At 45.1% G+C, this 14,092-nt stretch overlaps 1 protein-coding gene across 1 annotated transcript; it reads left to right on the top strand.

Annotated features, from left to right (window-relative positions):
* The first annotated feature begins 1,834 nt into the window (after nucleotides 1-1,834).
* Nucleotides 1,835-11,011, top strand: LOC8024717 (acetylcholinesterase). The gene is made up of 3 exons (XM_002406746.4): nucleotides 1,835-1,997; nucleotides 4,996-6,510; nucleotides 10,679-11,011. Exons 2-3 carry the CDS (start codon nucleotides 5,009-5,011, stop codon nucleotides 10,953-10,955), a joined length of 1,779 nt encoding a protein of 592 aa, XP_002406790.3. The 5' UTR covers nucleotides 1,835-1,997; nucleotides 4,996-5,008; the 3' UTR covers nucleotides 10,956-11,011.
* The last annotated feature ends 3,081 nt before the right edge of the window (nucleotides 11,012-14,092 follow it).

The following is a 14,092-nucleotide window of genomic DNA, read 5'->3' as shown; positions in this document are numbered from 1 at the left end:
CGGGCCGGGGCGCTTGGAGGATTCAGCAAAGGGTCTATTGCAGTTGGCACCCTCGCGGTGGAAAGGACTTTAAACGATTTGGCTTGTGGGCCACCTGATTTAACGCTTGGGATCCCCAGGTTGCCCACAGACTGAGTATACATCGTTAGCGATTGTAGTCTGCAAACTAATGTAACTGGTCTAAGCATGACTGGCCGCCGATAGTCGTCTGTGGACTTAGTAAACTGGACTAATTATAACTAGCCAGCCTGTGGACTAAGTATGACTCACCGCCGACGTTCGTCTGAGGAATTACTAAACTGGACTAAGTATAACTCGCATCCGATGGTTGCCTGCGGACATGATATGCAAAACCAAGTATCCTGAACTAAGTATCACTCGCCACGGAGAGTCCCGTGCTACCGCAGGCGACCGTCGGCGGCAAGTCATACTTAGTCCAGTTGCTGGCGCTCTTGTTCATCTTTTCTTTATGGCACCGAGCAAAGACGGAGGCCAGATAACTGATGGAAGCGTTTTATATAAAGAAGGGACGTGCCTGTGTTAGCGATGCCTCGGTTTCTTTGTTTGAGAGTGAAGTCCAGTGTTTATCTGCGTTGCCAGTGTGATAATGACTATCGGGGAATGTGTGGAACTTTTCTATCTTGTTTTTTCTGTTTCCTTTTTTTTTTTGTGTAGCGTGCTGCGCATGCTCTTTCTGGATGTTCGTGGTTGATTGGGAACGAATAAACTAGTTCAAAGTTGCGCTTCTCCGCGTATACTCCCTTGTGATTGTCCCTTGTGTCGCGCAAACACTTCTAGACTGCAAAGACATAGGACTGCGGTTCGCAATGTCCGGGTTGTGTATTTGTAAACGGTAAGCGATACGCGGCATTTCAACGCCGCTCGCGCTGGATTGGCAGTTCTTTGAAGAGGACGCTATACGTCGTCACACACAGCAACGGGCGGTTGCTGCGCCGGCCGGCAGTGGGCGTTGCGCGTATATCAGTGAAGCGCGTTTTAACCTTCCTCCCGTTGACGCCGCTTGGCGGCGACAGTCTGTGGTGGCGCATTCGCGTGCCCCTGTGATCCACACGCCCAACGTTACCGCAAGGCGGCGTGAAGGGGGGGGGGGGGGAAGGGAGGTTAAATGTCGCCCCAGTAATACACGTACGGCGCCTGCCGGCCAACGCAGCAACCGCCCGTTGCGATGTGTGACGAAAATGCGTCCTCTTGGAGGAGCAGCCAATGCGGCGCGAGCGGTGTTCCCAAGCCGCGTATCGCCCAACGTTTAGACATGTGCGTCCGGAATTCGATTCTTGCTTAGCTCTTTGGTGAATCTCTCTGGCTTCGGGTATTTGTTTCTAGTTGTTATTGTAACAAATTATGCTTTCTTTGTGCTTTGGATGCTTACACACTGCCTGCTACGGGCTATGCAACATCCATGTTGCTTTAGCCTGCGTGTAACGCTTTTTCGTCACACTCGAGCGTTACACGTTTCTATGAAATGCAGCCCATAGACACGTTGTGTGTTAAAATAAGCCCCGAAAGCACGACACCGTAATTATCAGGTTATCAGGTACTGTCGAAGTACAGTTTGAGTGGCACTGGTAACGCGGTGGACGAGCATCCCGGATCTTCCGGTGAGCCATTTAAGAAGACTCGATAGGGGACAGTCGTGTGGTCAGACCTTGTGTTATCCGTAGAGATATTGGCAGCGGAGTCCTTCGAAAGGGCATCCATTTCCCTCTTACGACACACGCCAAGGGCTGACGCCGGTGACGTACTGTCTGCATTGTGCGACACGTTTAATGCATGTCGAAGCGCGGATAAGACCCGCTGAGGATGCAGCGAAGACGGCAGATAGCCGTAACCAAAGGCTATCCTAAGGTAAATAAATCACTTCACTTTTATCGGCGGGTTTTTGCAGCCCAAGACTTTGTCTCTCCTTACATTCGCATCAGTGCGTCCTCCGTCACCGCGGCGGATATGCTCATCGTCTGGAAGGAAACGCGGTTAAGGTGAGAACCACTAATCTGCATTCGTTTTACATATGCTGCATTCGGAGCCTTTTATGGATATTAGCCTACCGCGTTTGAAACGCCCTTTCTGGCTTTGAAATGATCGATGCTTAACGATTAATTCTGTTGTACTTTTCAGGTTAAGTTGAATTCGTTCAAGTATATTAATTCTTAAATGTAGGGACCTAACCTAACCTAACCTAACCTAACCATACCCTAACCCTATCCTTAAAACGGTGAAAAACCGTTATTTTTGACAGAATCGGAACTAAACCGTAACCGAAATCAGGCATTTCGTATTGAACGCGAGCTTGAACGGAACAGTAATTTCATGTCACGGTTACTGTTCCATTGCAAAACGGTTCGGAGTAATAAAATGTAAGCTGCGCCTTCTTGCTCGTGGTGGTGCAAAGTCAAATTAATATTCGCGACGGTTGCATCAGCAGCGAAGCACTGACTGAACAGACGACAGCGACATGGAGACAACTCAATATTAATGAGACAAATAAACATACTTCACGTCTATGTGTACCATGACTTGGCATCGGCGAATCGGCGCATAGGCGTACACTTCTATACTTTGTTTGACCTTGCGATAAAGTGCAAATGACGCTACGAGCCGCCGTAGTCAATCTTTAGCTCGGAGTGTGTCACGCGTTCTTCCGGTTGGGCGAAGCGGCGCAAGGAGCGCGAAATCACGTGACAAGCTACGAGCTAAGGACTGGCTCGGCTAGCTCGTAGCGTTCATCGCGATAAATTCTAAGGTGAAACGGGGTGTATCTGACTATGCCGAGAGGCTAGCGAGCTATTTTGTGTATGTTTGTGTTTGTTAATTTTTCCGTTCCTGTTCAATATTACTCAAGGAAAAGGTAGCAAACATAAATTTAATATAAAAGCAAAAAGTGGACGGCTGTTGGGGTTGTTGATCAGGGTGGCAAAGTCTGGAGGCGGCAAGAGGCGAAGCCGCGACGAGCAGGACACTGCTCCGCTGGTCGCCGGGACGCCGATCGCACAGAGTAGCCCCTTGTCGCTGCTGGAAGAAAATTTTCTTTGTGTGTGCGTTTATGAAAAGCAACATGGCGCTCGTTTTCTTATTTTTTTTCATCATCTTTTGACAGCCTTTTGCTGTCTTTGTCCTAAAGTCAATTGTTCGAGCAAGGCGTTCAGGCGTGCGGGGTGGGTAGTTTGCGATAACATGTCAAGTTGACAAAACGCAACGAAGTATATATTTGTTCGCCCTCCTCGCTTCCGCCGCACAACTTCTAATGGCCTGTTTTTCTTAATGCAGATCACGCCGTGTTGAACACACTTTTTATTTTTAACATTTGAATGCTGTGATCTTTTTTTTAAAAAAACAAAACGGCTCTAGCCGGTTTGCTCTCGGTGGAACCTATAACCGAACCGTTGCTCGGATAGAATCTCTGAACTGGAACCGAACTGAAAAAAAAAAAAAAAAAATGCAAATTTACGAAACCCGGACCGAGCCGGAATAATGACCGGTTACATTTGCTGCTTAAAATAACCTTGAACGTTAATTCCTAAAACGACGAATAACCGTCTTTGTCTTGAAGTACCGCGAATATCACCAATACACGAGGCGCTTTATGAACGTGAACAAAACGATAGCGGCGATATATTTTGTGTGTGCTCGAAAACATTAATTCTACCCGTCGTTTTTTCTCACTCAACGACTACGAGATTAAACATCGAGCAACTATAGGTTTTAATATTTGCATATATGGCTACGTCAGTGGGACTGAACGAAAGTGACGCCCCACGGATCCCCAGTTTGCGGGTACGAACCACGACCGGGAAGCTAAGAGTGCAAAGGAATCCTTTTGTGCTGAAGGCGACATGTAACTGAGATTTCGGTTACGTGCCACACCTCAGGTTACGTAAATGGGTCCTGAATGCTTCGATCGGGCGAGTCTCGAACACTCCTCATTTTTGGAGAACGTGAACTGCCAAAGTTTTCTACAGCTCTCGGAAAGTTTAAATCTCGATAACATGGCATTACAGCAAGCAACGATGTAATGATGCAAGAAAACTTGCATTATTATGAAAGTGATGCAACTTTCTTTTCACACATGCCGATTCACTTACTCTTATAAGATTTTGGGTTCCGTGGGCTAAATTCCAACACGCTTCCTCCATAGTGCAGCCTATTTTGGGTAAAACTTGATGCAAGCAATTTCTGCCTGTTGCGTTTTTGTCTACATTAGAGGGAATGAATTCTGGACGCCAAGTACGACTAACTATTCCTTTTGCTACCAACGTCACACTGCGACTATCAAGGCATGGTTTGCTGTCTCGCGGGTATGAAGCCTAAATGGGGCATCTATACAAAAAAGAAATCACTATAACACTACACTAAGAATAGGAGACGATTCTCGGCAAAACTTGGACGTACAAAGGACTTACAAGAGCCGCCGATTTGCTTACAGGCCAAGTAATACGATGATATCAGAGGGCGACGAGCACATACATCTGTAATACAAAATATATAACGTCAAAATCATTGGGCTGGTGGTAAAAAAACATATGCAAATGTCTTATTAACTAAGACACAATTTATAATACGTCACACGATTTTAAATGTTTGCAAACTTCGGGTGCATTGCGTGTTTATTGGGTTTAGAGTCTCTTTAAGAAAGTAAACAACCAATTGATCTAGACACAATATCATTGAGTTACATTTTTCTCCCGCGTTTTTCAGCTTCTTGTATATAATAAAAATTTAGCACATTCTTTGGTTTACAAGACGATTATTTTTTTTATTTATTCACAAGTTTGTATGCCTCATATACCCTACAATTTTTCACCGACATTCAGCTTATTTATCTGACCAGCTAACTGAGTATTCATCAAATAGTCGTCACCCTTACTGCGTTGTTGGCGTCGATCTTTTTGCGTATATCGGCGTTACTTCTAATTATTTTGTATTTTGGCAAGGTGCAAACTATACTACAGAAAGTCATCTTCTCCGTTCTTATTTCAGATAAGAAACCAAAATGAGATTTATCTTCTTAACAATCTACGTCTTCGCGACCGGCGCTGTCATCGTACGAGGGGCGGATCACGTTGTCAAGACCACTCTGGGAGATGTGCGCGGAACTCCGATTAGGATCGACAACACCGAGATTGTGGGCTTCCTTGGCTTGCCGTACGCTCGGCCCCCGACGGGAGAGCTTCGCTTTCGGAAACCAGTTGAACCCGCGCCATGGAAGGACACGCTGAACGCCACCTCGGTACCGCCGTCTTGCATGCAGCCCGAGAACGTGTTTCTCAGCGCTGGCTTCCAGGACGAGAGCCACCACAGCGAGGACTGCCTCTACCTGAACATATGGGCTCCAACGTTCAGCGAAGCTTCACTGTTCGCCGTCTTCAAAAGGCCGGTCCTGGTTTGGATTCACGGTGGGGCCTTCATCATGGGATCTGCGAGTCACAGCTACAACAACGGTTCCGTGATCGCGGCCCACGGGGACGTGGTGGTCGTCGCGATGAACTACCGGCTCGGCGCTTTCGGCTTCTTCACGGCGGACACGGAGGACGCTCCAGGCAACCTGGCATTCCATGACCAGCTAATGGCCCTCAAATGGGTTCACGCCAACATCCAGAACTTTGGTGGTGACCCCCAAAGGGTGACCCTCATGGGATCTAGTGCGGGCGCTATTTCAGCAAACTTTCACCTTCTCTCACCGCTCAGTCGAGGCCTGTTCCAACGTGCGGTTCTTCAGAGTGGGTCTCTGTTTTCGGCGAGATACCTGACAAACGCCCAAGACGCGGTGCGAACGTCCAACGAGTTCGCGGAAGCGATAGGTTGTACGAACGATATCGACAAGGATCTCGTATCCAAACCGAGCTTGGTCCTGCAATGTCTTCGGTCGAAGACTCAGGATGAAATCCTTCGGGCCCACGTGGAATTTTCTACAGGTACAATAATCAGCATGAGGCCGATCTATGGAGACGACTTCATGCCAAAATCTCATTTGCATCTTATTGAACGTGGCCAGTTCCAAAACGGCGAAGTCCTCATGGGAACCAACCTCGACGAAGGCTCTCTGTTCCTTTTCCTGGGGTTTCCGCACCTGTATCCGCTCAAGAGTACGAGGAACGTGTCCAGGGAGGACACCGAGAGCGTGGCCCGCATTCTCTTTCACGCTTTTCACTCTCCAGTGCCGACGGACGTGTTCGATGTATACTTCGATGTCGGTAGCACGGACGGCGAGAAAATGCGGCAAGACCTGATCGACCTGGTAGGAGATCTGCTTTTCGTGTGTCCTACGGTTCACTTTGCCGACCGGTACGGGAGCGAGGGCAACAAGGTCTACTACTATTTGTTTGAGCATCGTACCACGGACAGCATTTGGGGACACTGGATGGGCGTGCCCCACAGCGACGAAGTGCAGTACATGTTAGGGATGCCCGTGAGGCTTCCCAAACATTACACGCGGGAGGAAGTGAAGTTTTCGAGGGACCTCATGGACATGTGGATTGCCTTTGCTAAAACTGGGTGAGTTTCTTTTATTGATTTAAAGGCTATGACCTGCCTCTTAGTTTTTTTTTTCAAACTTAACAGATTTGTTTAAAAAAATAGCCATGAAAGCTACATTTATGCGGTTTATGCAGGTGAATTATACGGCAAGGGGGGGTGGGGCATTGTATCAGGGGATAATCGCGACGATCAGTCGGCTAATTAGATACAATTTGTTATTGAACTTTTTATTATCGAAAATAGACATGTGGTTCCATTTAAAGACTTGCTGAGCATTATCGAAAACCACTAAATTGGGAATTTGTAGGAAGGCAGCGCGCGAGAAACTCAATAGTGCGCTAAAGTTAGCACTCGTGCAGCAGGAGGAAGTCTATCAGTGCGATAATGTGCCCGCGCAATTTTACCGTATCCTATCATAGCCCCAGCCTTGCACCTGCTGCACGAGTGGTACCTTTAAGGCACTACTACGCTTCCCGGGCGCTCAAAGTATTAGAAAAAATGTAGTGGTTTTATATGACGCTCAGCAAGTTTCTAATTGGAACCATATGTCTATTCTCAGTAGCTAGAAATTTAATTACTAATTTTACCTAATTGGCCAAGTGATCGTTACCGTTATCTTCCTAGCCGTATAACTCACCTGCACATGCACACAAGTCTTGCACTCAAGGCTTTTCTTAAACAAATTCGTTAAACTTATAAAAAAGAACAAAAAAAAAAAAAAAAAACCTTGTGGATCCTAACCGTGTCATAAACGTGAATATGAGTGGGATCAGAGATTGTGATGATATATTTATTTATTCTGCCTCTTATAACGGTAGTAGGCCTAGAGGATTTGCTCGCACCGAGCATTTGGCTGCAGAATAGGCGTCGCTTGGTTTTTTGGTGTACTACTCCGTGCGCATTTGTATTCGTTTTTCTTTTTTAGCGCGGTTTTAGAGCGCAGCTCTTAGGCGCCCGTTTCCAGGCTTGAGTGGCGTCGCCGTCGGCGTAACCGCGCGTTGCATTATGGGACGTTTCCCATAATGACGTCACACGTCAAGTCACGGGGGTCACTCGTGACGTCACCGCGCTACAATTTAGCATTGTAGCTAAATTTAGCGAAAAAATTTCCCTGCAAAATTTAACGGGAGAAATTCCCGGCTAAACTTGACGGGAAAATTCCCGCTAAAATTATCGGAAAAATTTCCCCCTAAATTTTGCAGAGTATTTTCCCCACTAAATTTTGCGGGAAAATTCCCCTCTAAATTTAGCTGCAAAATTCCCATCTAAATTTAGTGGGAAAAACTCCCCGCGGAATTTGGAGGAATAAATTCCTATCTAAATTGAGCGGAAAAATTTCCCCGCTGAATTTAGCGGAAAGTTCAACGCTAAATTTAGCAGGGAATTTTTCATCTAAATTTAATGGAGAATTCTCCGATAAATTTAGCGAGAAATTTAGCGTAAATTACCTTTTTAAATGGGAAGGGAGCAGAAGAAGGAGGAGGGGAGGGTACGCATGAAGAGGAGGGGTATACCCTCCTCTCCGCACCTTCCCATCCTCCTCCTCCTCAAGAGCTGCGCTCTAATTCGGCGTTACAGGGGATTTAAACGTCTTTCATTTTTTTCTTTGGTCACAAATGAGCGACAGCTTCTGCTTTGTTGCATTTCCACTCTTTGATGAAGCTTCCTAATGTCTCACGGCTGGATATGTTTCCTTCGCAGCACTAGTATTTTATAACCAAGTTTAAATAATCAACATGGACGATACGGTACAAACCCTAATCTGCATGAACGCACAAAATCGTATATTTCTATTCGCTTTCTTCTATTTTCCTAAATTAGACTTTTCTACTTGTCTCAATTATCAGACAAAAATACCGCTTGCGGCTGACTGTCGGTTCTACAAATGAACTGCATAGATCTTGGGCGAACGACCGCAGCTATCATGATATTTTAAGTGCTACATCCATCAAAGATGTCGGATGGCCGCTTTTTTCCCCCTACGCATGCATGTGAGAAACCTTAAAAAAAGTAAATTACATTTTCTAGGGCTATTTAAAAAGGGTGTGTAACACGCATCACCCTTTCGCTGAAGCGGCTTGAGTAGAAACGCACGACATGCGAATGCAGTGACTCCACCCTCCGCATAAGCTTGGAATAAAATAAAGTAGTTTGATGATGTCGCAAAAATGAACACCGAGCTGTAAACAATAGTCCTTCGTCCGCAGCTTATTCAGTTTCTCTCTACACAAATCGTCCAAACTCCAGGTTATTCTCAAAGGGTGGAATTGCGCTTGAAAAAAAAACAAAAAAAACAATTGAAGTCTTGCGAACAAAATCATCCTCGCGCTCATCCATGCTTCTTATATCTGCCAACTGTGTCGTCTGTCGTTCGAATACGCGCTGTCACAACAATAGAAAACGAAACGCGGATACAAAAAGACAGAAGCAGCGCCACATTTTGGACCTGCGTTTCGGAACGGCGCACACTTTATGCGCCGTTCTAACAGGAAAAAAAAAAAATGCTGAGTCACTGGACCGTTGACGGATAAGTGGCTTCTGATATTCGACAGCAATGAGATTCTGCGTATGCTCAAAACGCATTGTGCAGCCTAGTAAACAAAGAAGGCTGCGTGCTCAAGGCTATAGTATATGTATGGTCTACAGATAGTGACGCAAAGTGTTTCAATGGTACGGAAAGCTAAGTATGTTTTTTTCTGCCGTATAGTATTCTCTATCCGAAACAGCACTACAATGAAAAAATACAACACGTCGCGTCTTTTAAAATGATTATAGAATCTTGTAATGATTGCAGTCTTTCAAGAATGCATTATTCAAAGGTGATACTTTTGTGCGCGTAGTTTTGCGAGCGTTTATTTATTTGTAATCAGCTATAGAATGCCACGTCGTATTTAAACGTCACGTAGGGTGATGTTGAAAGCGGCCAATGCTTTGGATATTATCTCATTTTGTAAGGAATGATATTTTAACTGTTTGTTACCAAAATTACACCGAAAGCTTGTACAGAAACAAGAAAAAGAGTTTCAGTAATGATGCAAGGCGTTGCATGCGCCAAATTGCTACTGGTGTGTTATATCGAAGGCAGAGTAAATATGACCCCGTGACACTTTTAAACTGCGCGAAAGTTGTAGCGATTGGGGAAATGAACTTGAAAAGTCCGTCCGGGATGCCTCAGAATGCTTGCTGATGTTTTATTGAGCGATTTAACTTCTTGAAGACACTCCTGCGTCTTCAAGAAGTTCAAATTCAAATTCAAAAGTTCAACAGCGTTCTTTTTTTTAGTAAGATTTCAGACAAAGTAATCCAATAACTGAATGCACTAAACCCTCTACATATTCTATTAAGCACTATTAACGGTCATCGTATCGTAAGCCTCGCTTCCTGAGTGAAGCGTGCGATTAGACCGTACTCCCCGCTAAACGCTAACGCAGCGCCCGAGCCTAATGCAGGCCTGATGGAGTGCGTTTTTGGAAAGGGTCTATTGCAAACCAAAAATTTGCATCAAATCTTTGAAAACCACTCAGTCCTGTATTGGAAGTAGATGCGCTAGCATTTATTTCAAAGTCTTCATATCCGATCGGAAGTGGCAGTTTGAATGCAGCCCGGTAATATGCGTAGGCGTGTTGTCCGAGTCTATATAATGGCGTTTAACAGGAGTCACCACAGTCAGTTGCTAGTCAGCGAGTGGCAAAAAAGAACAACTTACAGTTCCTACGACGGAATGACTGGTCAGGAGCACAGCGTCAAATTTCAGCAGGATACCATATGACGTTGAAGTTCAAGGTGGAGCGTTAGGATTGCGACCACTGCGCGCCTCAGAGCTGCACAACTACCTCACCAGATAGCGCTAACTGTCCTTTCAGACTTGATTGTTGATATCGCTCTACACAAGGGTGTCTCCAGCAGCGTGTTTTTCTTTCTTTTACTCGGTGTTTAGCAAGGATTTGTGACGTGTATCAGTCCCACTCTTCCGGGCTTCCGACAGACACAAGGACCACAAACGTTTCGTGATGTATTTTGAAGCCGTCCGCCATGGGCATTGATAGCGCTCGAGTGCCCGCCGCGCTCTGTGACAAATACTTGTGGGTTATCATATCGTGCCACTTGTCTCAGGTACCTTTTATGCGTCACACCCCTTCGCACGTGGTCTGCCTCCTTTATAACAAGGACGTCTTGGCGCTTCCAGGAATCCAAGCTCCAAGGGACTGCAGTGGCCTCCATTCCGGGGAAGCAACGGCACTTACCTATCCCTGAAACCGGGGCAATACGGGCTCGGTTCTGAGCTCCGGTTAGCGCAGTGCCGGTATTGGAAGAAGCATCTCAAGTATCCGCAGAAGGACAACGCGGGCCATCTGGCCTTGCAGAACTTTCCGGGCAAAGTGCTCTGGTACTTTGGAAACGTGCTCTCGAGCTTGAGTAAGTTCTGGACAAAAGTGAAATCGTATAGCAGAAAGATTATTTAAATAGGCTGATAGCGGAACACTACCCCGCCACAATAAATGAATTATATTGTCACTCAGGCTGCCTCTTTCTATCTTATTTAAGTTTTATTCTGCTTCTTAAATTAATTTTATTTTAAAGTATACGACACTTTACAAAATGTTTCACGAAAGGTGGACAATTTCGATATTGCGAACTTTACGCATCGCACCAAAAAAGGGCTTGGGTCGTTTTGGTCTAAGGCCAGGGGATTATTTAGGAAAATTATTAAAGTTCGCGATAATTAACTTGCCAATTATTTTCGTCTAATTAATTTTTTTAAATATTGAGTTTAAGGACGTGATTTTAATCAGAATCTTGCTGAGCATCATCGGAAAGCACTAAATCAAATTGAAGAACGATAGAAGTCACGCGCGGTATTTTACGGCGTCCTGAAAAACCCCTCAATTTCGACGCGTTTTTAAGTTTTGGTTCGCAATCGGAGCGCTTTTCGGCACCGACGGCATCGTACCCCGCTGATAAATAGTGCAATCAGCGTCTGCTGCGCTGTCCTCACGCAATGCAGCAGAGGCTGGTTGCACTATTTCCCCATGGGGTGCGGCGCCGTCGGTGCCAAGAAGCGCTCCGATTGCAAACCGAAACTTAAAAACCCGTCGAAATTGTGCGGTTTTTCAGAACGCCGTAAAATACTGCGCGTGACTTCTATCGTTCTGCAGTCTGTTGATTTAGTGTTTTTCGATGATGCTCAGCAAGATTCTGATTGACAGCATGCCCTTAAACTCAATATTAAAAATAATTAGGCGAAAATAATTACCAACCTAATTATCCTGAACGTTAATAATTTTTCTCAATAGGCCCATGGCCATCGACCAAAACGACACAAGCCTTTTTTTGGTGCGATGCGTAGTTTTCACAATATCGAGTTCGTCCACCTTTCGTAAAACACTGGTTTAGTGCAATCGATAAAATTTTAGAACAATTTCAATTGGGAACAACCCGCATCTTCAGTTGACGAAGGCATTGTTTTACATGTTGAATTATACACAAGACAAGCAAGACATGATTAAGAGAATGAAGTTCGTGCGCCAGAAATAGTCCATCAGTTAAGACGAATTTCTTCACGAGTCCTCCTGTATTCTGAACTATTTAATGATATTCATATCTTCTAGGATCAGTTAGAAAAATTGTAATATTATATGAAATAGAATGTGGTGCAGAACATTGGTTTGAAAATGACGATCTGATGTATTCTTCTTTTTTTAAATAGACTTTCGTTCAGAGACCTGCTTCTTGTAGAATCTGCAACCTCAATGTGTGCCGACCTGTTTTCGTTTGCGTTGCCGGCCGTTGAAAATACAAGTTTGATCTCTTTTTCATTTTGAAGCAACACATATATTATGAGCTCAAATTGTTTCAAGTACAAGAATGCTTTGAACCCACTTTAAACGGTCGTGCAAAAATAAGTTTCTGAAGATATCGCGCTGTGATTTACTGCAGAGGTGCTGCCAGGTGGTCTAAACTTGAAGTAAAATTACCAACAAATAAACTTATCTTGAACAAAAAACAAACAAACAAAAAACGTCTGCTTTAGGTTTGCGCAGGCAGCTTGCAGACGGTGCCATAACGGTGCACGCCAACTTGCATGCGCTACCGTCAGATAGCACAGCGTGAGACAAGTGAGGATTAGAGGCCTGTATTACAGAGAGTTTCAAATTTGTTCGATCGCGGTCACAAGGTTTGTGAGTTGCGTTTGCTATGAGATCTGTGAAGAGGGTACCGAAAGCGTTGATCGTCTGCAAACGCCTCCACCTTTCCGCCTGCTTTCCTTCTCGCCACGCGAAAACGCCGCGCATGCGCACTCGACCAATCTCCGCATTAGGCGTCCGCCATTTAATTGCAAACGCTTCCCTTAGTCTGAGATGGGCCCGCTCTCCAATCTAGACCCTCTGGTGAGGACTTGGCGCTTTGACAGCTCATCTCCGTACATGAAATGAGAGCTGGGGTAAAGAGGGACTTAAATATCTGTTATAGTATATACCTAATAATATACAATACAGCAAGATCCATTGATAAATTCTCGGAGAACGCGTCAGCATGACACTTCGAAACCTTTTAGCCTTTTAGCCAATTAAACTGGTTCTTAAACTGAGGCTCACTCACGTTATCGAGGCTACAAAACTTTTCAACGTTTGCTACAAACAAAAGGACGTGCACGTTGTAGCAATAATGCCCTTGACCATGAAATTCTCCGAACATATTTGCAAAGTAGATTAGGAGAGCTCCGGTATACTTCCGTGGCTCATTTGTACGATTCCGTGTTTTTGTTTTTTTCCGCCCACTAATTAGGTGTTTTTAGGTATCAGTTTTCGGGGTTGGGTGCTAGACTAAACTTTAACGGGGCTCATGTTGAAAAAAAAAAGGACACGGGCATAGAATTTTCTAACCTTTAGAAAACTTACGCGTGACCCATACCAACAAGAAAAGTAAACAAACTACAATTTGTGGTTCCGAAGCAAGAAGCCTTTTGGACAGTTTACTGGGGTCTGTCTTCGGTGTCAGAGTAGGTATATCAGGTTTTCGACAAATAACGTCTTCACGTAATACAATTTTTAGGGACAATTTCGATTTAGTGTTTATTGGGTTTCTCCGATTTCGAGGAAACCGGCTCGGGGGTTAAATTTCAAAGTCTATTGGTATTTACCTAAAACCCGGTACCGTGCTCTTATGAAATTCGAAAGCAGACTCACCCGGTCTCTCAGATGGGGTGAGTTTGAACTCGAATGTAGTGAACAAATGCAAGTCGAAATCCGCTCAAGTTGAAATGAGGTCAACCTTGAGTAACGTCCATCACGTCTACCAAAGGAAAGAAAGGCGATTCACGAACAAGTACAAGGAACGCTAAACGACAACACTATCCAGCCTTCAAGCCTTCCATGGGCCTCTCCGGTCGTAATAGTGAAAAATGAGCAAGGAACGCTTCGTTTCTGCGTAGATTAGCGGCGGCCGCTTAACGAGGTTACGAAGAAAGACGTGTATCCGCTCACACGCATCGACGACACACTGGACCGGCTGCGCCACTCCCGATACTTTTCGTCGATGGTCTTGAAAAGTGGCTACTGGAAGATCGAAGCCGAGGAACGGGACCTAGAGAGGACTGCCT

This window comes from Ixodes scapularis, unplaced genomic scaffold, assembly GCF_016920785.2.
Source record: "Ixodes scapularis isolate PalLabHiFi unplaced genomic scaffold, ASM1692078v2 PGA_scaffold0__279_contigs__length_252992795, whole genome shotgun sequence".
Classification (NCBI taxonomy): Eukaryota; Metazoa; Arthropoda; class Arachnida; order Ixodida; family Ixodidae; genus Ixodes; species Ixodes scapularis.
The sequence above is the reverse complement of the archived record's forward strand: the minus strand, read 5'-3'. Positions and strand labels throughout refer to the sequence as shown.

Bases quoted from the DNA above. Each gene is read 5' to 3' on its own strand.
- LOC8024717 (XM_002406746.4), top strand. From the start codon at position 5,009: ATGAGATTTATCTTCTTAACAATCTACGTCTTCGCGACCGGCGCTGTC. The intron at 6,511-10,678 runs GTGAGTTTCTTT...TGGCGCTTCCAG, and splicing joins ATTGCCTTTGCTAAAACTGG to GAATCCAAGCTCCAAGGGAC.